The sequence below is a fragment of the Cyphellophora europaea genome (assembly GCF_000365145.1).
Source record: "Cyphellophora europaea CBS 101466 unplaced genomic scaffold supercont1.4, whole genome shotgun sequence".
NCBI classification, from domain to species: domain Eukaryota; kingdom Fungi; phylum Ascomycota; class Eurotiomycetes; order Chaetothyriales; family Cyphellophoraceae; genus Cyphellophora; species Cyphellophora europaea.
The window spans coordinates 467919-493692 of NW_008481810.1; the positions used below are offsets into that span (position 1 = coordinate 467919).

Below are 25774 nucleotides of genomic sequence, written 5' to 3' on the forward strand. Positions count from 1 at the left end.
TAGGAGATGCTCATACGGACGGTCTGTAGTTGGCATACTATACAAATCTGCCCAAGGGTAGGAATAGGTGGTTCGCTAATATACAGTGGGCTAGGTGGTGTGGGTATGTCCTGCCCTTTGGTCCCACGGCAACAAGATGCAGATGGTATATCCTCCCGAGAGTATCCTCATTCATCAGGTCCCAATTAATCGCCAAAGGAAAATGTGTGCCCAAATTGCCCCCATAATGAACGCGGAGATAGGTAATCCCGCAGTGTGCTTTCGCCAGTCGGCCGTGTCGACGTCGTGAACGCGTTGCATGACCCACTTTGCTAGGAAAAGTGCTCTAAACGCTAGAAAGAAACCGCCGAAATGGGGAGCCTGCCCTGATGTGAAGACTTCTGATAAGTGTCCTCCTTAGAATGCAATATACGTTGTGTTATATCGGCCGTTGATCGTGCATCGTGGGGCTCATCGACTTGAAAAGCTAGAAGACATGCTCGGTTTAGTGTCCGGGAAGACGTTTGCTCGAACCTGTTGGAGGATACGGAAATCCTTGGCCAAGACGGGCGAGATGCTTTCGTTAGCCTGGAGGATACCAAGTGTTCGATGGAACAGATGCCGTAGTGTGCTTTCGTTGACCATGGAGGAGAGGTCAGGATGTGGAGAGGTGTAGGTTGCGGCCAAGACCAGCATATTACCGAATTGACTGTGAGCTGTTAGCATCGTATCGTGGCTAGGACGAAACAACTTACGCATGTGCAGTGCCGAAGATATTGGTGATAATGAGACGCTTCGGCACCTTGTCGAATGATGTCGTACTTCTGATAGCCGCCTGAACGCACTTTCTCGCAGATGTGAGGATCTCTTCGGCGATCGGAATAGGCGCACGACCCAGACTCGGCGGTCCCATCTCGCTATAGCGACGGCCACGGCCCGCAGGCGAGTACCCTGGCTGGATAGGCGAAGGGAAAGCCGAAGGATCGGAAGCTTGTGGCGAATCGGAATGCTTGATGCTGGGAGTCGTGGGTGCGGTCATGCGTAAGCAAAAGTGCAGCATTGGTCGGTGGATGATGTAGCGCGCACCGTAGTACTTAGCTCGCATACGAGCCATGTTGATGTGGGGGCTTTCGTGATCATCGTCATCCCAGTCCCAGTCCATCAGCATGGCTCGCCACGATTGAAGGTTGGTTTCAAGTACACCGACCAAAGCGAGAACTGGTTTCGGGTTTTGCCGAGGCGCTCGTCGGTAAAGCATGGAATGAATGTCGTTCATCGTTCGTCGCAGCTGAATCTGGTACGAATAGAACCGCAGAATGTCTTCCCGCCCACCTTCAGGTATGGTGTCAAGCGTCACATTATTGGGCATCTCCTGGTGCTGTCGTCCTTCGTAACGGGTGATTCCACTTGGCGGTAATTCGACTTCGGCCAAAATATCGCTCTCAAGTTGAAGACAGCTCCAGAAAGCAAAATTGATCAAGTTCCGGCGGCTTTTGCTCATTTCGTTCCGTCGATAAGCGGTAGACTCGATGAGAATCTGGCAGGCGCGGCAAGCCACCGAGATATAGTAGTGGCTAGCGATAATGCGCGCCAGTTGTCCCATGTAGAGTCCGGCAAGCAGATTGGCCTGAATGTGTGACACATCCACGCCACCTGGTAGCTCCCCAATGATATCTGCAGCTTTCGCAAAGTATGAAAGACCAGGGATCACATCCATGTTCTTGCCTTGCGGGTTGCTTGGACTGGACACAGCCACCGCCGCGTGGTTGCCGTTAGGCTGGTGATATGGGGAAGCGGGAGCGGATTTGGTGTTGTTGTGCGGCAAGTCTGACAGTGTCGAATACATTGTATGAGGCGTTGAGGTACGGATGGTCGCGGTGGAAGCAGGCCCGGGAAGTGGCTCTTTGTGGCCGCACACCTTACCCAAGGCAATCACCAGGAGGACGATTGCATTGGCCACCGAATGCTCAATCATGCTGCTATTAACCGCCCGACTGTGCGGACGACCTCCGGCAAAAGTGGATGGAATTTCGTCCAGAGGCGTTGGCGAATCCGTCGCCTCTCGTTTTCGCTTGGCCCCAGTAACCTGAGCCGTCGCATGGTGAGGACGATAATCCCAGCTGTACTTTCTTTTAAAATCGTGGATCATTTTGCGAAGAACTCTAGGTTCCAGGAACGGGTGGAGAATGTGCATGTTGTCCATGTAGCTTCGAAAGTATAAGTCGACCGCCTCAGAATCCAGCATCAGCCCGCCTCGGGGACTCAGACCGCCAGGGTGTTCCCGGGCGTTCTGTTCGTTCGAAGTGGGAGGTGGCGGCAGCTGTCCATTGCCCCACACACCATGAGGTGAAGAGGATGTGGTCTCGTCGTCGATTATTCGTCCTTCTGAAGATTGACTATTGGCTGGACTTGGAGCGCCCTCATGTCCGTCACCTTTGTCTTCGCCCTCTCCGCATCCGTAAAGGCGAAGGAGACCGCGGCTCAGTTCAGTGTCCATTACATAAGTGTTGGATTGATTCTTCGGAATAAGTGCTTGGATCAGTGGCCACTCGAACATGTGGTGTACAGCAGTTGTGTGTTTTGGCGGCATCGAATACTCCAATTTTTCTCCCTTGTCTTCCGGATCACCCTCCTCTTTATCAGCTGTCTCCTCAAAATTTGCTCGCGCATGAGCTTGAGTTTCCTCACTCTTGAAATTCGGCATGGGTGGTCGACTAGGTGGAACAGTCTGCGACGATTGAAAATTGGTTGAGTTGCCGCCCAAAGCGCTTTGCATATCGAGTAGTTTCTGTATTTGCTGTTGCTGTGATTTCTGATTGGCGACGAGGAGATTGACGTTGTCAGCCAAAGATTCAAGTTTTTCGGTAATCTGCATGACTTGTTTCTCCGATTTCTGAGGTGGCATTTCTCGATATGTGCATTTCAAGTTGTTGTCTTTGCAGTGTTGGCATTCCGGTCTACCTTCATCACATTTAGCTTTGCGTTGTCGACACGAATCGCAAGCCTGTGCTGCTCGGACGGGTTTCCTCCTCTGCTGGGCACTATCGTAATATTGGGGATAATATCCTCCCGGAGTCGGCGGAGGGGGTGCTGAATGTGGCGGCGCATGACCGTAACCATGGTGAGAATGGGGTGGAGGTGGCGCGCCAGGTTGGCCGCCCATCATCTCATGTCCGGTTTGAACGTGGAGAGGGGGTGGAGGATGCGTGCCGTTGGGCTGCGAATCTGGAGGCCCATATGGTACCGGGGGTCGGTGATATTCAGGTGCTGCCGCTTGCGAGTAATATGGCGATTCATGGGGTGGAGGCGCAGAGCCTGGAGGAGGATATCGATTGTGCTGCGGCTCAGCGGGCGACCTCGTTGGAGCCGACACACTGCCCTGACGGCTGTAGGCAGGATCTGGAGGATAGGGTCCAGAATTCTCCCTGGTGGGTGGTTGAGGGTATGGGGTTTGAGAATGCGGCGGAGGGGGATGATGGCCTGGCGGCGGATATGACTGTTGAGGCGGAAGATCCTGTGGAGGCGGCCTGTGCTCGGGAGGTTCACTATACTGTGAGGGGGGCTGGTGCCACGACGCCATGACTGCGGCCTTAGACGTGGGGATGGTTGTGCGACTTTTGTCTCGGCTGACGGCGCACAAGATGGCGCTGCGCTCGGTAGAATTCCGTCTCCAGCACAGTCACGATAGCCTCTAATCCACTGCTATCTCAAAGAATTTAACATTCGCAATCACTAAGAGTCGACCCTATATCCATCCAGCCCAGATCCTGATTTCCTGTGGCGCAAAGTTGGGGATGTCCTCCTCATGTCCTCCGTGCAGAAGGTGAATGGCGGGGCTTTACTGTCGGTCCTCGTGGATTCTTGCACTGGCCTTTCCCGCTAGTCGTGAAGAATGTAGAGCAAGCGCACACGTGGAGCAGGCGCCTGATTATGACAAATGGTCGACGGAGATTCGGCGCACTGCTTCGTAACAGAGCTTTGCGACAAGGCCGTGAAATTGAGGTCCAGTCCGAGGTGGGAACTGGCCCGCGATGTTGACAGTGGCAGCGACGGGAATTGACTACAATCGAGATTCAACCGCGAGGGTTGAAATTTCAATGACCAAAATACTGAGCTGCTGATGTCGAGAGTGAGGACCGCCGGGCAAGAGAAGTCCCAAAATTCGAGATAAAGTCGATGTTGGAGAGCTGTCGGCTTTCCCCAAAATGACGGAAAAGCTTCTGCAGATCAGACAGAAAACCCTTGGGCAGCAATGATGGAGACAGGGGCGAGGCGCGAAATAAGTGCGGCTCGTAACGACGGAGCTAGCAGCCTGAGGCCCTGAGCTAAGAGTCGAAATTCCAGACGAGTTGAGCACGGCCCGGAGGTGTAGGAAGGTGAGAGAGTGACTTGGGGCGAATCAGGTGTCGCAAGCGGCTCGGACAGATCGGGCCTGTCGCGGAAGGCAGTAGGCAGCGGGAGACGACTGACCCGGGAGACTGGGCCAGTTGTGAAGGCAAAAGAGTCAATCTAGTGATGTATAGGACGAGAAGAGATGGCAGCGATTGAAAGTGACCGGATCTCACATCCCGTCATGCGGAAGCTGAGGGAGGTGAGTGGAGATGGATATAGCGTCGTGGCGTGGGCGGCGAAGAGGGCAATTGGAAGCTGGATCGCGAGTCCTTCTCGAAGCAAAAATCCTGGTGGCGGCGCTGGTGGGGAATTGCTGGGTCAACTAGCTCAAAAGCTATGGTATTGGCAACCAAGCGTACGGTGCCGTTTCGGACATGGGGATCACAGGTTCAAAACGATTAATTCGACAAATCTGCAACGCGGGCAAAGGAGCCCAAGGTCAACAATGGTGGGGACTAGGAGTAGAGGGCCAGCTCCGAGAAAAATTCCCGAGCTTCATGCAGGAGGGGTGTCTCTAACATTCGAGGGGGAGCAGAAGAGGGGAAGAGAAAGAGGGAGCAGCATCGACGTACCTGGCTTGCTCGGGCTTGACGCTGGTACCTGGAACTTGCTGTTCCGTAGTCCTCGATGATGTGATGGCTCAAAAATGGTCCAGCTTTCGGCCGCTTACAGTGGGGCAGCTCCGGCTGCGACAAAGTATGAAATGGGGTTGTCTGGGAAGATGATCAACAGAGCAGCGGACACAGATCCGCACGTTGGGTGCTGGCAAGTTGCTTTCACAGCACTATTGCAGCAACGAGTTATGCAGCGCAGGTGTGCCTGAGTCGATCATCATGCTACTGCACGGTACGGGGCCTTTCTCTGTGATACTCTTTGCGTGAGCCTGACGAAAAGCTGGTGGTGGTGGTGGCGCGCGAGGAGTCTCGGGCGGGTCAGCAGATGGTCTACTCGTACGCCGGCAGGATCATCCTGGCAGTGACCGGGGCCCACTGAGAGGGGCGACTGTTGCTGCTGAAGTGAAAGTTCTAGCCTAGTTGATTAAGGGCCTAGAGGGGCATTGTGGGCAGCGCCCATACTGACCGCTCGAAATTATCTAGGCTTAAATTTGGAGGCGGCGCGGTCGGCTGAGGGCGGCCAATCCAAAGGCACGGGCAAGCACCCAGCAACCACTCTACCGGGTTGAAATGACCTCGTTTGGAAGAGCGCTCTCTCTCTGCTAGCCTTGATGCTCAATTCGCCCCAATCTCTGCGAATCTCTGCGAATAGCTCGGCTCCCCAACTGGTGAACACAGAATAGGTCAGAAACTCGCCAGCGGCGCAGTTCCACGGGACCACCACAGCATTGTATGTAGGCCCATCGGTCACCTGTCCCCGAGGCTAGGGGCTAACCCTGGATCGTAGGAGACCCCCTTACGCTTTCGTTGTTATAAACTTCAAGCTGTTGGGGAAACCCGGGTCGACGCTCGGCCACAGGCTACGATCCCGCCCGAGATGCTCCGTCGATCTTGCCCACCTGGGTAATGAGTCTGGCTTCTGGGCATTTCTGTGTTTGAAGATCAACCTGAACCTGCGAGCTGCGAGCTGCGAATCCGAATTGGGCAACGGTCTCCAACGCGCGTCAATGTGCGTGCGACAATCCCGTGGGCCGGTCCCATGCAATGTTACTCCCCCATCTTTCTCGATGGTAAAGCCATATTGATTGCATCGATGCGGACGATGTGACATGGAATGCCACCTTTGCTACGATTCAGCCATTCATGATTCGTTCGCGTCAAAATATACCTAAGCTCGGCATTGTCGATTCTGGGACAAGCTCAGGTCAGCACTCTCCAAACCTTAGCTGTGGCGGCTGCGCTAGAAAGACACGTGGAGGACGTTTCAATCTCGCCTGACGCCCTGCCCTCAAGGGTCTGGAGCTTCCTTCGTCACAGCCGGCCTACGTTCGCTTCGCACGGCCTCGCCCTGACGTACTCCGTACTCACTTCCTCGACAGAAGTGAGGCGGCTGATCTAGTTTCTCCAGGTAGCGGTCCTGGAGGACAAAGTACCGCCCATGGAGCTTGAAGTTGTCCCAGGCCGCCTTTGCAGGTGTTGATCTAGACGTGCAGCATATTAAGGATATCTGAAACGGATCAGTCACGGTCGGTGTGGTTGCTGAGCAGTATTATTGGAAACTATCACACCCTCCCAGACTCCGACATCGCGAATAGAGTTGGAAGCGATTGGGGGTCAGAAAGTTCCTTCTCGAAGACGCCCATGGGACAAATTCGAAGTGCCGTTGGTTGTCAAGTGGCCAAGCTCAAGGCTCTAGGCTCAATTGCGAAGGGCGCTGCATAGCCCCTGCCAGAGCATGCCTTCGGTTCCGGTCACGATGTTGGCGACAGTGACACTGAGCCCTTTCGCGGACGAATCTGCGGATCTCCCGCGGTAAGCTGTAGGTTGATTGCCGATAATGGCCAGCAACACGGTCATAGTCCTGGCCGAGCAGAGGAAGAGTCTGAGACAGGCTGAGAAGCACCCTGCATATTCGGCGCGCCCCAGCACCTTGGACCTGGAGCGAAACCTGACTTGTTCTGGAAAGAACGATGCAGTGGCTTATGAGGTATGATCTCAGAGGCTGACAGTAGCACGTGCAATCTACTCTTTATGGTTACATTTTCATCCAACAACTACAGATGTCATGGTTGACGCAGTGGATCAAGGAGCGTCCTTTCACGGCAAATGCTTTTCAATGGCTGGAAGCAGCAAGGGGGCTTCGGGGCAGCAGCGTTGGATAGCTACTCCGTACTACGCGCAGGGCCACATCTGCCAACTTGAAGAGCTCTTTTTCTTTCAACAATGATGCTATCAAACCAGCCTCGACATCGCCTGAAACTACTCCGTACTCAGGGACAGTAACTGCCGGGCGTAGGAAATAGCCATTGCAAGGTTTCGTAGGCTTCTGCCGAAGGACGGGAGGGTCGGGGGGGCCGGTTACCCCCATTTCTGAATCCCCATCTTTGCATGGTTGCACGGAGTCGTGTGGGCTTAAATCTTACTGGTGCAATGAGAACGAATGCGCCCCTACGATCGGCTCCGACCCCCCAAGGCGGATAGTGCACCAACAGACAGCACCCTTCGAATTTCTTCTTGAGCACTGATAACACGGGCTGTGATCGAGGCAGGTGTTGCGCAGTCTGGCCTGTTCTCCTATGGGGCGGCGGTGAATGATACATCATCATTGATAACTGCCAGGATGGGTCGCCATCACGGCCCAGCCGCCACGTGTAAAACCCCTGCAGAGTGAACTCGGTGGCCGGCGAACTCTGGGAGTATTTCGGAGCTGTCTCCGATCTGCGCCTACTTGCTCTCAAAAGGACGCGATTGCGCGATCAATCAAATCGTTTTTCAAGAGCAGTTGCTGAGGACCTCGCACCCTGCATCAACTGTGTCGACCATGAAGAGAACAGAGGTTGCCTTAAAGCAGGTGTGTGTGAAAACTGGCTGCTGATACGGATACCTTGCCAAGAACTCCCCGATTGCTGTTGCTCCACCACCCTTCAGGGTGCACCCTTGATAATCTACCATCAGATGACTCTTTTTACAGCACCGTCGCTAATGGCGTGCATGCACTCGAGGTCATGTGGCTCGAGCATGCGGGCCGGTCTATCATGTTCCCGCAATTTCGCTGCTCTTCATACGGTCCCAATTAGTAGCGCTGCGGGAAGCTGGCACTTTGCTCACGCTCCATCTCCTGAACACATTCCCGGCGAGGGCGACCAGGGCACGGACATAGACGATGACTTCGCCACAATCGAATGACAGTGTATGGCATTGCTCAGGCATCTAAAGATCGGTTTTCTACAGGCGTCTCACGTGACTCTGAGTACGCACCTACCAGGAGAAATACTTCCACCACCACACAGCGCTCAAAGCTTGCGCCGAATACCACCGCCTCTATACCCGCAACAAGACTAAAGCGTGGCCTACTACCGACTCTCACTTGACACGGGTTCAGGCGCAGGTATATCAACCTACCGATCTGTTGGCACCCACATGGTGTTCAGTGTTTGGGTACTGCTTGTTGTAGGCTTCGTCCACCATCACTATCGCGCGTGTTCACAAGACTCTATATACTCCAACACCTCTTGAATGTTGTAAAGACAGTTTACAAGCACAACCATGAAACGCATGTCAAGTCCACATGATCTTCTACATAAGTGACCTGTCAGATCCGGCGAATGAGCTTAGCGCCCAGCCTCATCCGAGAAAATCATCTGAATCTCGGACCTGCTCTTCGGATGTTGCTGTTGGGTGTGGTCCCTCCACGTCCGTTTGCCACACAAGAAGCAGCACCAGCACCAGGTTGTTTGCCACACCTTTCTGCCTCTTCTCTCACTGATTACCAGCGGCGAAGCTTCGCCGAGCCGATGTGCGTCTGACACCTTCACCTGCCACAAACACCCCGAAGTACCAGATATGGTGGGCCCTGTCGACGCAGACTCTTACCCGTTGCTTTTCATCACCGATTTTGGATCTTGAATGCGGCTCCGGTGGCATACAAGAATGAAATCCGGATATGACAGCTGCCACGCTGCGGTGCCGCAACGGATATCTCGGTATTTGCGTGACTTGACAGACGCCACAAGCACGGTGCGATGGAAAGCAGTTTCCAGACTTGGACTTCTCCAGTCCCACGTTTCAACGGTTGACTTGAGTTTGCACCACTTACCAATACTCAGGTGGTCCTGTCTGCGTCTATCAGACTAAACTCGCAATGAGGGCACCTTTCAGAACGTGTTCTGGCTAACAATGTGCATCATGATGTCCATGCCCCGAGTGTCATACGATTGATTCAGCAAGCGAGCACGGCGGATATTTGCACTTCCTCCGCTACTCATCTATATCTTTGCTGATTCTGTAACCACCTCTCTGACCAATTTAAGCGCCTCAACCGCAAACGCTACCATGTTCGCCTGACGATCTGCCCCATATTCCGTGTTGAGCTCTTTGGAAATCGTTCCGCTTGCACCTCCTGAGACCGCAAGTGCTACATAGCCCCTTAAACATGAGGTTAGCGAGCCGCGACGTTGGGCACTATGCATGGTACCCACGGTTGGCGATTAGAGGCCTTCCCACTCGCGGTCGGACCTGCCGTCCCGCTCTGTGATTGCCGTCGTCAGCCCCTGTTCTATCACATCTGCGAGACGACCATGGCAGAAGTAGCATCTCACCTCTGAGACGGTGTAAGTTGAACCGAGCTTCGCGCGTACATTATCTGCGAGCCGCTCGACAATCTGATTGGGAAAGGTCAGAGAAACGGTGGGCATCACAAGTGAGGCGGTCACCGCCGCAGCCTCACCTGAGGAGTTGGCCCGTCATAGGACTTGATATCCTCGTCCGTCCATCCGGCGAATTGAATGCGGCTCGGTAACGTATAGAGGGTCAAACCCCCACGATAGATCTGCGATGCCCCAGGCGTTGCCAAAAGGGCCGCAGAAATAAGCCCGCCTGCAGCTGTTTCGGCAACCGAAATGGTTTCCTTGCGCTCCTTGAGAAGCGTTGCAACTTCCTGTGCCGCTTGTCGGAGCACGGGAGGTGGGAAAGCATTCTCAGAAGACATCCTTGTCCTCAGATGGCGAAGTGAGGTTACAGGAATTGGCGAAGACGGTCGGAAAAGCAGTTGCGATCCGAAAAGTGGTTTAATTTGCATTAGCAATCAAGGTGCGAGGAAAGTGAGGGGAGATTCGAAAGGTGTGAGAGGTGGTGACCGACCCCATTCACTTCAACCTCATTCCTGTTCAGCTTCTATCGCCTGTATCTCCGGTTGCGCCTGCCTCGAGAATCTTTACATTGTGGAGAGTGCGCCTGCCATAGATGTCATCCACCGTCAACTCTACCGACCGTGATGTGCTCCGGGTTGTGCCCCTTCGTTGCCGCCAACGCGCCCACCATTGCTATACCGGACCCCGTCTTCACCGGCGCCCCGGCTATACCTGCATTCAATCGAGCATTTCATAGCTGAAGCGAAAGCTGATGTCAATAGGAGCGTGTTCGGGTCTAAGATGATGGCTTCTCGCTGGTACTGCGAGCTGGACAATTATGGCAGCAATCGTTTGCAATGCCAAACTGGATGTGAGGCAGTTGCTTCAGGCTCGCCATTCATTGTGAACAAAGTTTGCTAGCAGCATACTACATGGCGTAATGTGCCAATATGAGTTGGTCTTTTCTGTGAGTATGAGTTGCCTTCCACACTGATGATGCCTCTCTACTTGTACAAGAGGCCAAATGGTGAGTGTGGCGTCAGAAGAGCCTCTCCACGTCCTGCTCCAGCAGGACGCAACCAGGTACCGCATCATTCTCTTCATCCTCGCTTAGCGTCCCAGACTGGTGATATCCACCGTCCTGTTTTCCATCCACATCAAGGCCTCGCTGCTCGTCCGTGCAACCAATGCTCGTCCGCCTGCCGCAGCAACCGGGACAGTCACTATCCGAAATCCATACTTCGTTCCCCATCAGATCGCCGCCACGCCTTACACGACAGAGACAGGTCTCCTTCTTCACCTTCTCCACAGCCTATGATACCCGTCACACCGCGTTATCGGGCCACTGCCATCAATGCCCTCGCTCTTTATCGACGATCCAGCTTTGAGGGACCCACCTCTTCCCCTGCCCGCCGCCGCTCGCCAGCTCTACAGCGCCGTCTGCCAGGGAATCACTTACTTCGAGGCCTTTCAGCAGTCCTACCGCAAGTCCATTAAAGGAGTGCGCGCTTATGGCGACAGCGAATTGCTCAACCGATGCTGGACCACTCAGATTCACACCAGTATGTCGGACCCGACCCGAGCGTCTGGCCTCCAGAAGTCTGCTGATCGAAATGACCCAAATGACCAGATGTACGGTCAGAGCCACAACCAGAGCCATAGCCAAACGCAAAAGCCCGATCTGGTTGAAGACAACTTGTCCTTTCCACAACACCAGAGGCGCATCCTTGAGCGTATCGATGCCCTCCGTCGCTCTTGCTACCCTCGCATGCTCGAGCAGGCCGCCGCAGCCAAGGACGGAGATGCGCCGTGGCTCGAACCTGAACTATACGCCAATCGGCTGCGTCATGGTGCCGCAGAAAAACTAAAGCGTAGAGTTGAAAACAGCAGTGACGATGTCAAGTATGCTATCGGAGGCATGAGGAAGGACTACCTTTTGGCAAAAGACGCTATGAGAGAGCTGAAGTCCCTGCGGCAGGATCTGACCACTTACAAGGCGTGCTGGGACAAGAACTGGGAATGGGAGAAAGACGATGGTGGCGAGAGTGATCAAGGCTACGGCGACGACGACGGTCAATGACAGCAGTAGGGACGCTGGTAACCGCGACCGCCGTATTGAGTCTTGTGGGGGGGGCATCCTTCCAGGCAGTGAAATCTTGGCGCGGGGTAGAGGGTGCACAGAAATGCGTCCCATACAGCTCGCCACAGGCTTTGGTTTGTCGGCATTCGTAGGGGAAGGTGGTCCAAGACGAAGGTATCGACAAAGACTCATGGATAAGATGCGATGTATTCCAAAGTCTTGGAGCTGCGCTGGAGATCTGGCGATACGCCAGTTTGGAAACTGAATTGCGGGGCCGAGGTTGCAACTAGATACCAAGAGTTTATATTCGTTCTCCAAGATACTGATAACACAACGCCGGTCTACCTCAAGCACGAAGTCCGTTACCTTCACCTAGTCCTGCATCTGTTTCTGACTGAGCAAACGGACACTCTCCCCTAGATTCCCGCCTGGCCTCTCGAGTTCGATCGACTTCGCGCCAGAAAGCGTATCGCCTTCTTCGAGTACGCCCTTCGACAATCCCATCTCTAATCTACTACCACTCTGCTGTGGCCAGGCCCCTAAGATAGGAAGCATACGAGGAGCTGCGCGAGTTACCGAAGACAAACGCGTTCTCCGTGTTACATCGAACGAGATCTGCGTCTCTTCTCCTCTCAGACCTTCTGAGAAGCTTGTCTGGTAACTGCTGCTTGCCTGTGTTCAAGCGTCTTTGGTCCGATAGGGGACTACACGAGCCTTATAGAAGACTAGACTGAACCGATCCACGGCGGGAACGCAATTTGGCAGATCACGAGAGAAGCCAATCGATCAACATCGATTGCGGTTGACAATACGCTGTAGCTTCTAGAGCCAACCATTGCGAACGTATCATCATGTCGACCACCACCACCACCACCACCACCACCAACATGACTGAGGCAAAGACCTCTCCGCTCAAGGTCAAGCATGTGCGTCGTACTCATTCACTCGCTCAAACCAACTCACCTATCCCCCTCCCGTTCGCGTGACCCCTTTAGCCACCTCTTGTTCCTACCACGTCCAGCTGACATCCCTCAAGCTATACACTTACCCTATCAAATCTATCCGCGGTCTCTCCCTCCCAGCCCTCCCCATCTCCCCACTCGGGCCCTCGCACGACCGCCGCTTCATGCTCATCGCCATGGAGACAATCGATCCCAAAACCAACCTACCCTCAAACATGCACGTCAGCAAATTCGAGGAGATGTGCCTCTTCACCACCCACCTGCCGGACGGCAACGATGACAACCCCAGCATGACCGCCGAGCAAATCGCCGCTCTCACGGAAATTGAGGTGCGCTACGCCAAGGACCACTGCTTCAAGGACACCGCGAAGAAGGTGTCAATGGAGGCGTTACGAGTACCGCTGAGTCCTGGCACAGAAGACCTGCAGACGGTCAAGGTGCGGATGCACGGCAGTCCGACGGTCGCTTACGACATGGGTGCCAAGTACAACGGATGGTTCAGCGAGCGCTTTGGGTACGAGGTCAAGCTGCTTTATCTGGGCGAGCACCGGAGGAAAGTGCTGGGCAATGTGGCACCAGCGGTGGCGGCCGCGCAGGCCAGAGGCGAGATGGCTCAATATGACGGGTTGAAGAACTTGCCGGAGGGCGAAGGCGATGGCAGCGGGGGATGGTGGAGTGGAATCAGCAGCGCCGTGGCGCGCATGGCGGCGAATCTGCCCGGCGCGGCCGCGGCAGGCCTCAATGGCAACGAGGGAGAAGGCGTGGATATAGGTATCGGCTTTGCGGACGTGGCGCCGTTCCTTGTCATCAGTACGAAGAGCTGGGAGAACGCCAGCTCGCGCTTGCCGGATGGGCAGGAGATGGATATCACCAAGTTTCGGCCAAATATCGTGGTGGAGGGCGCGGATGAGGCATTCGACGAGGACTATTGGGGGGAGTTGATCTTCGGTGGGGGGAAGGAGGCCGTGAGGATCATACTTACGCAGAACTGTGCGAGGTGTAACAGCCTCAATGTTGATTTCCGAACTGGCAAAGTCGGCGAGGGCGAAGATGGGAAGATACTGAAGTTATTGAGTAAGGACCGTAGAGTCGACCCGGGAAGTAAGTGGAGTCCAATCTTTGGACGTTATGGGTTTCTTGGAGGCAAGGGAGAGGCGAGCCTGAACGTGGGTGATCAGGTGGAGGTAGGTAAACGAAACGAGGCCAGGACGTCGTGGGGTGAGTATCTGTTCTTGATGTGTGCGCGGGAGATGTGCTAAAGACTCGCAGAGTGGCCCGGCCTCGGAACGTACCCGAAGCAGACTTGAGGAGTTCGAGGCTCAGTCGAAGGAAGAGTCTGAGGCCGTTAAGAACCTCGTGTTTAGTCGCTGTAGAGATTCAAGCTGCAGACGGGGAAGCATTGCTCACAGTCCGTGTATTAAGATGCATTCATTGCGTATCAACGCCGTCCGTACCGGGTATCACATGCAGTCTATGCCGCCCTGTTCATGCTATGCACCTCCCAGTTCCCGCTCGATGCAAGTCATACCACATGTCACGTATCAAGTCAGTCATATCGTCACTTCTTCTGGAACATCCCGGCCACACTGCCCTGTCCACTGCCTCCGACTTTCCCTCTCAGGTTCTTCGGCACATACTTCCCTTCCGCTTGCCTTTTGCCCCGCTCAACACTGTCCAGCACCCACTGTGCCGTAACGAACTTCACACCTTTGCCCCTAACATTCTGTACCTCCTTCTGGATTTTCGTGCCTGCCAGTCCTCCACCACAGTCCTCGCCAATGACCACGTGAGTGACGCTGCGGCGGGCGAGAGACAGTGAGGTAGTGCCGCCGTGCTGTGAGAAGAGCTGCTTGAGGCGGTGGTCGGAAATCAAGGGCGCGGTGGAACCATTAAGGTATAGAGAAAGAGAGGCAAAGATTTGCGGCTTTTGTTCAGCCGGCGTGGATTTCTGAGAGTATTCATCGATATCCGAGCCACTTTTACTGGTGCGAGGTTGTGCTGAAGAAAACGGCAGCGTGGTGGCGTCGCTGTCTGTCGAGGCATCGTTGCTGGGCCCGGCTGCGACATCCTCTTGCGTTGGCGACTCTTCACTGCTCTTGCGACGCTTGTACGGTGGCACAACTGTTTCCAGTGTTGGGCTCTTCCTCTTCTTTCCACCACCCAGCAGGCCTCTAATATCCTGCCAGCCATATTCTCTCAACCCTGGTGCGCCCTGCTCCCAATCGCCATTTTCCTTCCTGCCGTCCTTGCCAAAGTTTTCACTTCCTGCGCCGACCAAGTCCGAGAGATGTTGGGTGCCACCCCGCCCAGTAGCGTCGCTGAACTGGTGTTTCAGCTTGTAAGTGCGTGAATCGCGCCATGAGGTGCTGCCTGAGAGTCTATTCTCGGCGCGCTGATGGCCGGTCGAGGACGAGTTGTAAGGATCGAAGAAAACTTTGGTGGGTTGAGGCGCTTTCGGGATAGGTGGATTATGGGCTGGCATTGCCGCAAGCGAATATTATGGGTTGTTCTATGATGGGCCATCGCTGGGTAGATGCTCTCTTCAGTGCAGGGAAATTTGCCTGATGAATGCGGGTCGCAAATGCTGTAGCAACGGGGTGGACTCGATGACTTCATTATTCGCGTCGCGTCAACGGAACGCGTCGCCGTGGACTCGGCAGATACGGGCTGTTTAAGCAAGCAGTCACACCAAGCTTATTTCGCTTCATTGCAAGTTGATGCTAGTGGTGCAAATATTAGGACATTTAAGTATGATATGGCGTATACCATGTAAGCTAATGCATAGGCAGAAGTGCTCATCTTTCGGCGCCGCTTCGGATCTTGTACCTCAGTCAAGCCCCTCTCTCAAAATCAAGCCCATGCAGAATGCTGTCAAATGAGGCCCCATCCTCCAAGCTGAACAGTGGATTTGGCACTGAGGCATGCGAATCATAAAATCCACCACTTAGCACGATATCATACTGCTCACGATGCAGAACACTGTCGTTATATTGATGATCACTTGCCTCGAATCGGTCAGCTGTGTCCCCGGACCGAATCGCATTCAACTGGCCAGCTTAACAATCCGACGTTAATGGCACCTCCTGTCCTTTGTCACCCTGGTGGACAGCGATGCCAGCATTCGCATTTGCCACCTCGCTATTCCAGGGCCACCCAGAGACATCGCTTCGCCGTACCCGGATTGTCCTTGATGCGGCATCGTTACGCTAAGGGCAGATCTCCTCGTTGGCATGACCATCGTATTGTGCCAGTCCTGAATCGCCATCGATGCTGGTATGAGTGGTGTAACTCCATCCTTGGGCGCCGTCGTCTTCAATGTCGAGCAAGGACCGTGAAATTGCTCCAATCTCTTTTAACGTTCTCGTCTTCAGCATTCGCCGATCTTTGCAAGACGTCCAAAGCTCGCCCTACTAGGCGGCGATCACTTATGCGCTGATGTTGAAGGGAGTTGAAGGGAGTTGAAGGCGCTGATCGACCCGTCCTCTCGGCCAACGCGTCGCACCGTGAGCGGCTGCGTTCGCACATAATTGGTACCCGCAAGTTATATCCTTTGCCAGCTAGGTGGAGAGAGCCTGGCAGCAACCCCCGGGGCAGATTCTAGCTTTCCAGCTCTTCGACAAGGGCTCCCGGGCGGGCGCACCCTCTCAAAGATCGATATCCAACCCCTTAAACCCATCGAGCGCCTCCTCGAACGCGCCCGCCTTATTATCGGTATGTCCCATCCCCTCCAGTCCATCCGCAAGCGCATAATACACGGTCAACTCAACTGGTGAACACGTAGTTCGATAAACGCCCAAAGCCATAGCACTCTTCCGATTAACCTCCATAAACTCGGCCCCGCCCATGTGATCCTCACCCCGGTATTCCCTGTCGTCCACGCGACCCCTCTCATCCGGCACGCCGCGAGCATCGATCGCGAGCTTGAGACCGAAATGGCCGTGGCGCGTCGACGTGTACACGAACATCTGCCAGGGACATTGGCGGCGGCCTGGGAAGATGGGGAAGCCCTTGGGCAGCCTGAGACGGTGGTCGGCAGCAAAGTTGCGCCAGACGACCTCTTCACTCCCCGGAGAGGCGGCGTCAAGCCAGGCACGCTGCCGGCCGCGCGAGCTGGCCGCGCGGGTGTGCAGGGCGAGAGCTTCTGCGCGGTCGCGAGGCAAATTGCTCTTCCATAGGTGGTACTTGGCGCGCGAGGTAGCCGTAGCGGCGTACATGCAGATGGCGGCGGGCGTGAGGAGCAGGATGTTGGCTAGATTCATGAGCACGTCGGTCCGGTCGATAGAGCTTGAGTGCTCGAGCCAGATGGACTCGAGTAGGAGCTCTAGCGGTGTGAGGTTGTAGTCGACGCTCAGGGAGGAGCCGTGGGTGGCGAGAGGCATGATGCCGTAGACGCGGTCGCGCAGGTTCTGGCAATAGCGGGTGCCAGACAGGGTGGTCCAGTTTGCCGAGGCTTTGTGCTTGGCAGACTTTTCGTACTCGAGGCGACGTTGCCAGAGGGGGTGTATATTGGAGATGTAATCAGCGAAGTCGTGCGACCTGCGCGAGGAGAAGACAAGGTGAGTGAGTACCAAGCGGTGGATCTTGTTGTCGAAACGGCGGATGGTGTCTTGGAAAGTGGAAAATGTGACCCAGCGGTCGCCGCAGATGATGCGGCCTTTCTCGGGAAGGGTGAATTCCTGGATTACCCATACTCTGTCCCAGTACATGGCTGAATTGATAGCTCGAAACCCGTCCCAGAACTCGTCATCTCGGGCGCTCGTGAGCGCCATCTCAGCATCATTCATGTTCACATACTTCTGCATGCAGCGGATGGCGTAGCCGACATGATCAACCTTTGATCCCAGCCACACAAGGACTTCTCTGGTTTCGGAGTATATTCTCCACATCATCTTGACCTGTCGGTTCTTCTCCTCAAGATCCTGCTGATTGATGCATATGGCGTCGACCCACAGCGCCTTGTCGGCGAGGTGCTTCCGCGCGTGCTTGAGGAAGGTGTAGAGATTCTGTCGTACGCTGAACGGCTGGCCATTGATGAGGATGGTCTCCTGATCTTCGCGGTCGCTGCCCCAGGTATATGACAGCGCGGAGTAGGAGGATTCGACCGTCGTCTCCTTAATCCTGCATGATATGTAGCCCCTCTCCAGATCGGGCTCTACACGAATGATGCGAATCGCCCTCTTGGCTCGTCGATCCAGTGGAGTATAGACGTATCCTTTCACCGATCGAGTTGTCGACAGCGAGCGTCTCCGTTCCAACTCCCTCGGAGGCTCAAGCATGGAACCGTGCCGCTCATCTCTACCAACGGATTTCGACCTGCGAATATCCACCGAAGTCCCCGGCACCGTCAGGCGGCGGACCTGGTACGTTTCATCGAGCTCCATGTGCTGACGACCGTTAGCGATCGTTGGTAGCCTTGATACTTCTATAGCGGGCTTGATGATGGTGGCAAGAAAGTCTCGTGCTCTTCAATATACCAGAAAGACGTACGAAATGTTGCCGTCAGGCGAGGTGAAATCAGTCTCGATGGTGGGCTAATGCCAGCGCACTTGTGTCAGATCTAGACCAGTTCGTACACGAGGTTAGACTCGGTGGGGGGCCTGACAAGGCCGACCAATGAGCGGAGTTTCCATGAGCGTCAAGCAAAACGCGAAGCACTCCTTCGCCAAGACCATCTCAGGCAGTGAATGAGGCCTTTCTCCGCCTTACCGTGAGCGGTCCTTGGGTCGTCAAGGGTTGCGACAGTCGACAATATCGCCCCGGTCGCGTTGCCATAGGCTTGAGTGGAGAGCGATGCTGAGGAAAAGCTCAAGATCCACGCATTCACCCTATATTCGCGTCATCATTGACATCCCACCAGTTGTAATGCCAGTTCCCACCCGTGAACTGGGTTTCAATAGCCTGCATGTACTCGAGACCCTGAAAATCAGGTTGAGCCGCAGCGTGCTGCAGGTCCGCGGCTGTCGAGAACTGCAGATCTCCAAAGTCTGGCAGTGAATGAGTGATGCCCAATGGCTGGTAATCCAGGGACGTGGAAGTGGCATCAGCACTCGCGTGCTGGTCTTGACTGTCCGGTGTCAAGGTTGATATTACCGCTGACCGCGGGTCTGACGACGAGAATGCGGCAGGCTGCCAATGCGTCTGCCAGAAGTTTTGTGGACTTGAGACCTGCATCTGCTGAATATGCTTCACAACCTGATTGAGGGAAGAGATGGCCTTGGAGATCGGTATATACTCGAATCGTGTTTGCGTTGCCCTGTCCATGACGGCCTCCACCCGTTCAAGTCGTCGAATGTCCTCCCTGTACTCCATAGCATCCTTGGAATTGAGAATGTGATAGTACAAGGAGAAAAACGCTCGGAAGGGATAGAATGCAATGCAATAGGTGTTCAAGGCACCGTAAGCCTTGTGGTCGCCTGTCATCTGATCCAGCTTGTCGGTGGCGTCAAGGACAACACGAGCAGCTCGTACTGAACGTGCTGAGACGATGTTTGCATTGCTGATCTGTCGTAGCTTGTCCATCTGCAGTACTATGTTGAGGCCGCCGATGATGGTGTCAGCATATTGCCAGCTCTCGATCGGCTTGTCCTTCTGTGCTTGCATGAGCAATATCTTGCTAATCAGTATCCAGCTGACCGAGTCGACACGTCACTTACTAAATGCCAGTCATTGATCATCTCCTCGATCTCATCGCACAGCTCGTCAACCTTGCTTTGGAACTCGCTTGATGCAATGCCGGCTCTTGTTTTCCTAGCCTGATCGAGCTCCTCAAAGAAAGTCTTTGCTATGAAAGTCACTCGAGTCCAGAAGATGTCAGTGACTGTTCGGGCAGCCCGAGGTCGCTCGTACACCAGGTCCACTACCTCTGGAATCTTGACAAACGTTGGCGATGCCTCAGCACTGATAGCCGAAGGCTTCTCATAGCAGAGACGGAAGAAGAGGTCAGTGATGACAATCTGCCAAAAGCCAGATCGCTTCTTGCGGAGCGAGAAGTCCTCTTTGTTATCCTTGCTAGCCAAGACATCAAGATGGTGCAGGCCCAACTGCTTTGCAATCCGGCAGCCCATACAATGGAACTTCCATGCAAGGTTGTAGTCGAAGCTGACGACTGTCGTCCACGTCAAGATCGACGTGGCAGCAAGGTCCATGAGGGTGCCCTTGACACTTTCCTGCCACGGCGGGACTGCGACGAGACATTGGAGGTAGAGTGTGCGAGCTCCAGCGCGCGTCTTGCCTTCGCTGAACATATATCCGTGGAAGACAAGGTTGCAGTACACGAGGCGAGCAGCAGGATCGATGTGGACATGGGGCGAAGTGATGATCTCGCTGAGAGATATCATGAAATCAAGCTCGACTAGCGACATAAAACACTGATCGGCTAGAAGGTTCAAAGCCGCTGTATCTTGTCAGCAATGCTTGAGAAGACACTGCCGTCCACCTACCTCGCACAGCCTCCTTCGCTTCATCCTTTGTCAAAATTGCAGCAGGGTCCTCGTTACTGATGACTTCGGTCAGATCACCAAGTTCCGCAAGGACGCCATCGAGTGCGTCTATGGCGTGTGATAACGGCGAGTCCTCGGCAAGATGCCCTCTCCTCCCCAGTTGGCTGAGTGAGAAGTCTTTCGCATTCCTCACCTCCTGCGCCAAAGCATCTATAGCGATTAGCCGGACCCGAAATGACCTGAAGGATGACGCAAGATCTACCTTCGCCGTATCTCATGGACTCGAGATCCACTGCCTCGGTCTGTGAGGCAGTTGTGGCAGGTGCGGGAAGTGACTGGCGGTCGCTGCTACCTCGCTGGAGGGACACAGTGCTCGACCCCTCCGCCTGCCCTTGCAGAGCTTGTTCCAGGAGATCGATCCGTTTGTTCAGCACGTTTATGCTTTTCTCGTCCCTATCAATGATAAGCATCCTGCTGGCCCTCAAATTGGAGAACAATACTTCGTCCTATGCGAGGTCCTTTGCTTGCGGTCAGGAACCGCGCACGCCGTACCGGCCGCAAGACACCGGTCACACGGCTCTTGTCGGTTGCATCGCAGTTTCTTCTGCTTGCAGCGGACGCAAGAGAGCTTCATATGGCCCACTCGCTGCGCCCGGAGGTCCTTCGCGCACGGATTTGCGGGTTGACCTTCCCGGGACTCAGATCCGCTTGATCAGAGTTCTACCTCTGAAATCGATCCGAGAAGAGTACTAAACGGACATCTAGTTCGTTGAAGGTAACTAACTGCATGGCCCTGGAGAAAGGAGATACGATGGTCAGGACAATGGGTGCCTAAAGGGTCCGGGTAAGGGTCGTATGCGCCTCGTTGCTGCCACTAAGACCCTTCTTGGCACCTATGACTGTTGCAGTACTTCATTGCTGCCCGTCAAGTCCGAATGACACGCCGCGCACATCGACAAATCTCGAGTTTACAACATAATGACGCGTAGAGCTTGATTTATCGACGTCCTCAATACCCGCCACCCACGATGTCGCGAGGTCAAAGTACATCGCATTGTGCTTGCTAAGGCTTTTCTATAAAACAGCCTACTGCTATTACCCCGGCCCTGCTCAAGGAAGCAGCATTGAAAGCCAGGCGGGATTTTTGGGCTGCGAAAACTCGTGCCGTGGTCCATGTCAATGCATTGTTGAATGCTTTTCCCCATTCCCCTCGTAGCCCATCAGGAAGATCTAGTATCATAAGCCTTGCGAGGCGATGCTCACAAATAAAACGCCGATGTTAAGATCGACTTTTTGGGTCTTCCCGAATCTCGTCTCATCATACAATATCATGGGGTATCATTTTGTTGAAAAGATCACTTTTGCTTTCACCAACGCCGTTCATACGCCCACGTCATGTTAAACTGACGGGGTATTCACACAGAAGGAATGTAGGTTCACTTCTGGTACTTGCCACGGAAGGTTTTGGCCGCGTTGACCATGTTGGTCAGGGCGGCCTTGGTCTCCTTCCACTGGCGGGTTTTGAGACCGCAGTCGGGATCGATCCACAGTTGCTCGGGCTTGAGGTACTGCAGCATCTCCTGGATGCGGTCTTCAATTTCCTGCTGGCTGGGCACACGAGGAGAGTGGATGTCATACACGCCAGGGCCGATGTGACGAGGATAAGCCTCATCCACAAAGACCTTCAGCAGCTTGGCGTCACTCTTGCTGTTCTCAATGGAGAGAACGTCGGCATCGAGAGCAGCGATGGCATAGAAGAAATCCTGGAACTCAGAGTAGCAGAAGTGGGAATGGATCTGAGTGCCATCCTCAACACCAGCAGTGCTGAGACGGAAAGAGTCGACAGCCCACTTGAGGTAGTCGGTGCGCTCCTTGCCGACACGGAGAGGCAGACCCTCACGCAGGGCGGGCTCGTCGACCTGGATGACAAAAACACCGGCCTTCTCGAGGTCGACTACTTCGTCTCGGAGAGCAAGGGCAAGTTGCTGAGCTTGGACCGACTGGTGGACATCGTCACGAGGGAACGACCACCGCAGGCAGGTGATGGGGCCAGTAAGCATACCCTTCATGGGCTTCTTGGAGATGGATGCGGCGTACTTAGACTCCTTGACAGTCATCGGAGCAGGGCGGGAGACGTCACCAACCACGATGGGGGGTCGGACACAGCGGGAGCCATAAGATTGGACCCAGCCGTTGGTAGTGAACGCATAGCCGTCTAGGCGCTCACCGAAGTACTGCACCATGTCGTTGCGCTCGGGCTCGCCGTGGACATAGACATCGAGACCAAGCTCCTCTTGGATGGAGATGACGTCTTGAATTTCCTTTTCGATGAACTTCTCGTACTGCTCAGCAGTGATCTCACCCTTGGTGAACTTGTTGCGCTGGATTCGGATCTCCTTAGTCTGAGGGAAGGAGCCGATGGTGGTAGTGGGGAAGAGGGGAAGGTTGAGTCGCTCCGACTGTTGAGCAATGCGCGTAGGGAAGGGACTCTTCCGGCTGTGCATCTCTTCGGTAACCTGGCGCTGGCGGTCTTGGACGGCCTTGTTGTTGGTACGGCTAGAAGAGGCGCGAGCTTGCATCGAGGCAGCATTGGCCTCGAGAGCCTCCCGGACGGTAGCGGGGCCCTCGCTCACGGCCTTAGCGATGATAGCGATCTCAGTAGCCTTCTCGGTGGCAAAAGAGAACCAATCGGCGACCTCCTTGTCGAGCTTCTTCTCGGAAGCAAGAGTGTGAGGAGTGTGGAGTAGAGAGCTAGAGCTGGCAACAATGACACGATCCTTGCCAAGCTTCTGCACAGCAGCCTCGACAATCTCAATAGCTCGCTTCATGTTGGTCTTCCAGATGTTCCGGCCGTCAACCACGCCGGCGGACAAAACCTGCTGAGAGCCGATGGCACCTAGGACAGACTCGAGCTGTTCAGGGTTGCGGACGAGATCGACGTGCAGGGCATAGGCGTTCTTGAGGTGAGCCACCGCGTCCAAGTTGTGGACGACGTCGCCAAAGTAAGTGGCAACAACCAACTTTGGAAGACCGGTTGCGGTCAGAGCCTCATAGGCAGGCTTGAAAGCCTCCTTGACATTGGGCTGGAGATCGTAGACTAGGATGGGCTCATCAATCTGTACAGTCTCGGCACCCGCCTCTTTGAGCTGCTTGAGCAAATCAACATAGAGAGGCAGCAGCTTGTCCAGAGTAGAGATGGGCTCAATGGACTGTCCGCGGTCCGCCTTTCCCAGGTGGAGGAAAGAGACTGGGCCGAGAAGGACAGGGCGGGTGGTGATACCAGCCTCCTTGGCCTCTAGGAACTCACTGACAGGCTTGGGCTTGGAAGCTAGCTTGAAGGTCTGGTTATCCTGGAGGGTAGGCTTGACGTAGTGGTAGTTTGAATCGAACCATTTCACCATTTCCTGTGTCTGTCAGCTTCAACGCCAGTTCGAGTTCGCATCCGACTTACCAGAGCGGGTACATCAACGGCAGGAGCATTGTCGGTGGCCGGTCTCTGTAGACCACGTCCCATGGCGAAGTACTCGTCAATAGGAGAAAGGTTGTACTTCGAGTAGCGCTCGGGGATGACACCGAACAGCTGAATGTGGTCCAGAACCTGGTCGTAGAAGGCAAAGTCATTGCTGGGGATGATATCAATGCCAGCGTCTTTCTGGATCTTCCAGTGTTCAGATCTCAGTCTCTTGCCCTCCTTGAGGAGATCTTCCTGTGAGAGCTTGTCACCCCAGTAGGCTTCGGTCGCTTTCTTGAGTTCACGGTTGGCACCCATGCGAGGGAAACCGAGAATGGAGCTAATACAAATGTTAAGGAATTGATAAGCCAGCTGCGGGACGTCACTCACGATTGAACCATGTCGGCGGTAGGCCCTTCGGGCGGTCAACGAAAATTCTTTGACACGAACGTGTATTGGGTAAGTGCAGATATCAAAGAAGTCAAGAAAAACCTGGGCAGACGGTTCGAGTGAGATGTAAGTTGCGTCAGTTGCGGATTTAAGCAGTTGCACAATAAAAGATGGATGTAAGAAGGAGACAAGAAAAAATTGTGAGAGCAGGTTGCAAGCGGTGAAATCGGTCCCGGAGAGCCAGACTGCCCCTCCAAGAGGGGAAACGGGAGCATTATTCAAGTCCGGCGACAAATCACCTCATTTGCAGGCCGATATCGCGAACGGAGGCTAGGCATTTCGAGTTTGACTTTATCCACTCCCGCATTCAACAAGCCCGTCACAATGTATCCGGGCATGGGTGAACGACTTTGGATGGCGTCTGTCGCGATCGAGGTACCAAACAGGGTCAAAACATCCCCCCGGATCGCGGTGGGCGTTGGCATATATATACAGCCACTGTTCAATGTGGGGCATGGGGCTGCTCCCACCTCGCTGGAGTCGGTAGTTGTGGGATCGCCCGACATCGCTATGCCTTTGATACCAGCTATTTGTTGGAGACATTGACAGCTTTACGAAAGTACACAGATATCTCCGCCAACAAGTCTTTCTTTAGTCGCCGCGCATTACCTCAAAGTCCAGGAAAAGGTAGCGCTGCCGCCCTCCCCGCCACTGCCCTTTTCCCAAATCGCTCCTCGTACCATTGCTTCCCCTGACGTGCTCTCGGCAGCATCACGAACATTTCAGCAACAAGAAACCACAATGCTGCACTCTCAGCACCCCATCCCAGTCCCCACGCACCTCCTAAGATCCAGTAACCCGTCCACTCCAGCCATTCAAAGGCATAGTGTGGATGCAGTACATACTTGAAGCCACCCTCCGGTGGTGGTACCACATATACCTTGTGGTAGCTGACCTCTGCCTTGCCTTCTGACTTGGCCTTGCGTTTCGCCGCGCCACGACGCAGCTCGAAGAGCTTGTGCTCACATGCGATATTGCCGTAAAATCCAGCAAGCCAGAGGCCTAGGCCGAGGCCCGCAAGTGGTGACATGAGTACTCGCGAGACGTCATGGGTCCTTACAGCAGAGTAGACTATCCAGCAGGCGACGTTGGTAGAGTTTCCGTACTGGAAATAGGCCATCAAAAAGGCGACCCAAGGGCCCATGGGGCTGACGCTCGGTGCAAGTATAGGTGTGATGAACGCCCGGTTCAGGTAGTGGATGAGGTACAGTAGGATGAGAATCTCGTACTGGATCGGAAGACCAGTCCTGAGGATACTTGAAGGGGCATCGGGTGGAGGTCTCAGCTTCGAGGGTAGAGCATACATGATATAGAGCATATTGAACGGCGCTACTGCTTCAGCGCAGATCCAGGCGAATCGTCCAGGCAAGTGAAAGGCAGTTGAACCACTCGTTTTGCCCATCATCTGCAATAGCTTGAGCGGCGTCCATTGCAGTAGCGAGATCTATAGCAGCTCTGTTAGTCTCTGGCTGATTGGAAATGAGTCTCTGGGGTAGGGCAAAATAAGGCAACCGAACGGAAACAGATGCAGCGCCCCTGTCCATGTCATTTGTTCGCTTGGGCCTACATCGATGCTGAACCCTACAGGGCCTTCGCGTATGCAAGAGTGGCAGTGTGCTTCGTATACTTGCTGACTGGAAAAATAAAAAATTGACTGACCGGTATCCAGGTTAGGATCAGAATCTTGACGAACTGGTGAGCGTGAGGCGTTGGAGGAAAGAATTCGGTCAATCCGGGCAACCATTCGGAGTGTCCCATGGTGTCGAAATCCTGGATCTT

The 25774-nt window shown here is 54.5% G+C and overlaps 9 protein-coding genes across 9 annotated transcripts; 2 read left to right on the forward strand and 7 right to left on the reverse strand.

Annotated features, from left to right (window-relative positions):
- Positions 1 to 450: 450 nt before the first annotated feature.
- Positions 451 to 3559, reverse strand: HMPREF1541_04418 (uncharacterized protein; the record flags this gene model as incomplete). Its single annotated transcript, XM_008718763.1, has 2 exons — positions 451 to 688; positions 735 to 3559. The coding sequence occupies 2 exons, from the start codon at positions 3557 to 3559 to the stop codon at positions 451 to 453; spliced, it is 3063 nt and encodes a 1020-aa protein (XP_008716985.1).
- A 5691-nt stretch (positions 3560 to 9250) lies between these two features.
- Positions 9251 to 9972, reverse strand: HMPREF1541_04419 (uncharacterized protein; the record flags this gene model as incomplete). Its single annotated transcript, XM_008718764.1, has 4 exons — positions 9251 to 9410; positions 9464 to 9513; positions 9584 to 9646; positions 9712 to 9972. The coding sequence occupies 4 exons, from the start codon at positions 9970 to 9972 to the stop codon at positions 9251 to 9253; spliced, it is 534 nt and encodes a 177-aa protein (XP_008716986.1).
- Positions 9973 to 10967: 995 nt separating this feature from the next.
- On the forward strand, positions 10968 to 11693 carry HMPREF1541_04420 (uncharacterized protein; the record flags this gene model as incomplete). The annotated part of the gene is made up of 1 exon (XM_008718765.1): positions 10968 to 11693. The coding sequence occupies one exon, from the start codon at positions 10968 to 10970 to the stop codon at positions 11691 to 11693; it is 726 nt and encodes a 241-aa protein (XP_008716987.1).
- An 887-nt stretch (positions 11694 to 12580) lies between these two features.
- On the forward strand, positions 12581 to 13962 carry HMPREF1541_04421 (uncharacterized protein; the record flags this gene model as incomplete). The annotated part of the gene is made up of 3 exons (XM_008718766.1): positions 12581 to 12619; positions 12730 to 13873; positions 13925 to 13962. 3 exons carry the CDS (start codon positions 12581 to 12583, stop codon positions 13960 to 13962), a joined length of 1221 nt encoding a protein of 406 aa, XP_008716988.1.
- A 251-nt stretch (positions 13963 to 14213) lies between these two features.
- Positions 14214 to 15137, reverse strand: HMPREF1541_04422 (uncharacterized protein; the record flags this gene model as incomplete). Its single annotated transcript, XM_008718767.1, has 2 exons — positions 14214 to 14686; positions 14747 to 15137. 2 exons carry the CDS (start codon positions 15135 to 15137, stop codon positions 14214 to 14216), a joined length of 864 nt encoding a protein of 287 aa, XP_008716989.1.
- A 1162-nt stretch (positions 15138 to 16299) lies between these two features.
- HMPREF1541_04423 (uncharacterized protein) lies at positions 16300 to 18036 on the reverse strand (the record flags this gene model as incomplete). The annotated part of the gene is made up of 1 exon (XM_008718768.1): positions 16300 to 18036. One exon carries the CDS (start codon positions 18034 to 18036, stop codon positions 16300 to 16302), a length of 1737 nt encoding a protein of 578 aa, XP_008716990.1.
- Positions 18037 to 18475: 439 nt separating this feature from the next.
- HMPREF1541_04424 (uncharacterized protein) lies at positions 18476 to 20564 on the reverse strand (the record flags this gene model as incomplete). Its single annotated transcript, XM_008718769.1, has 4 exons — positions 18476 to 19264; positions 19309 to 20048; positions 20095 to 20304; positions 20357 to 20564. 4 exons carry the CDS (start codon positions 20562 to 20564, stop codon positions 18476 to 18478), a joined length of 1947 nt encoding a protein of 648 aa, XP_008716991.1.
- Positions 20565 to 21530: 966 nt separating this feature from the next.
- HMPREF1541_04425 (5-methyltetrahydropteroyltriglutamate-homocysteine S-methyltransferase) lies at positions 21531 to 23946 on the reverse strand (the record flags this gene model as incomplete). The annotated part of the gene is made up of 3 exons (XM_008718770.1): positions 21531 to 23498; positions 23546 to 23885; positions 23936 to 23946. 3 exons carry the CDS (start codon positions 23944 to 23946, stop codon positions 21531 to 21533), a joined length of 2319 nt encoding a protein of 772 aa, XP_008716992.1.
- Positions 23947 to 24605: 659 nt separating this feature from the next.
- On the reverse strand, positions 24606 to 25753 carry HMPREF1541_04426 (uncharacterized protein; the record flags this gene model as incomplete). Its single annotated transcript, XM_008718771.1, has 2 exons — positions 24606 to 25439; positions 25655 to 25753. 2 exons carry the CDS (start codon positions 25751 to 25753, stop codon positions 24606 to 24608), a joined length of 933 nt encoding a protein of 310 aa, XP_008716993.1.
- Positions 25754 to 25774: the final 21 nt, after the last annotated feature.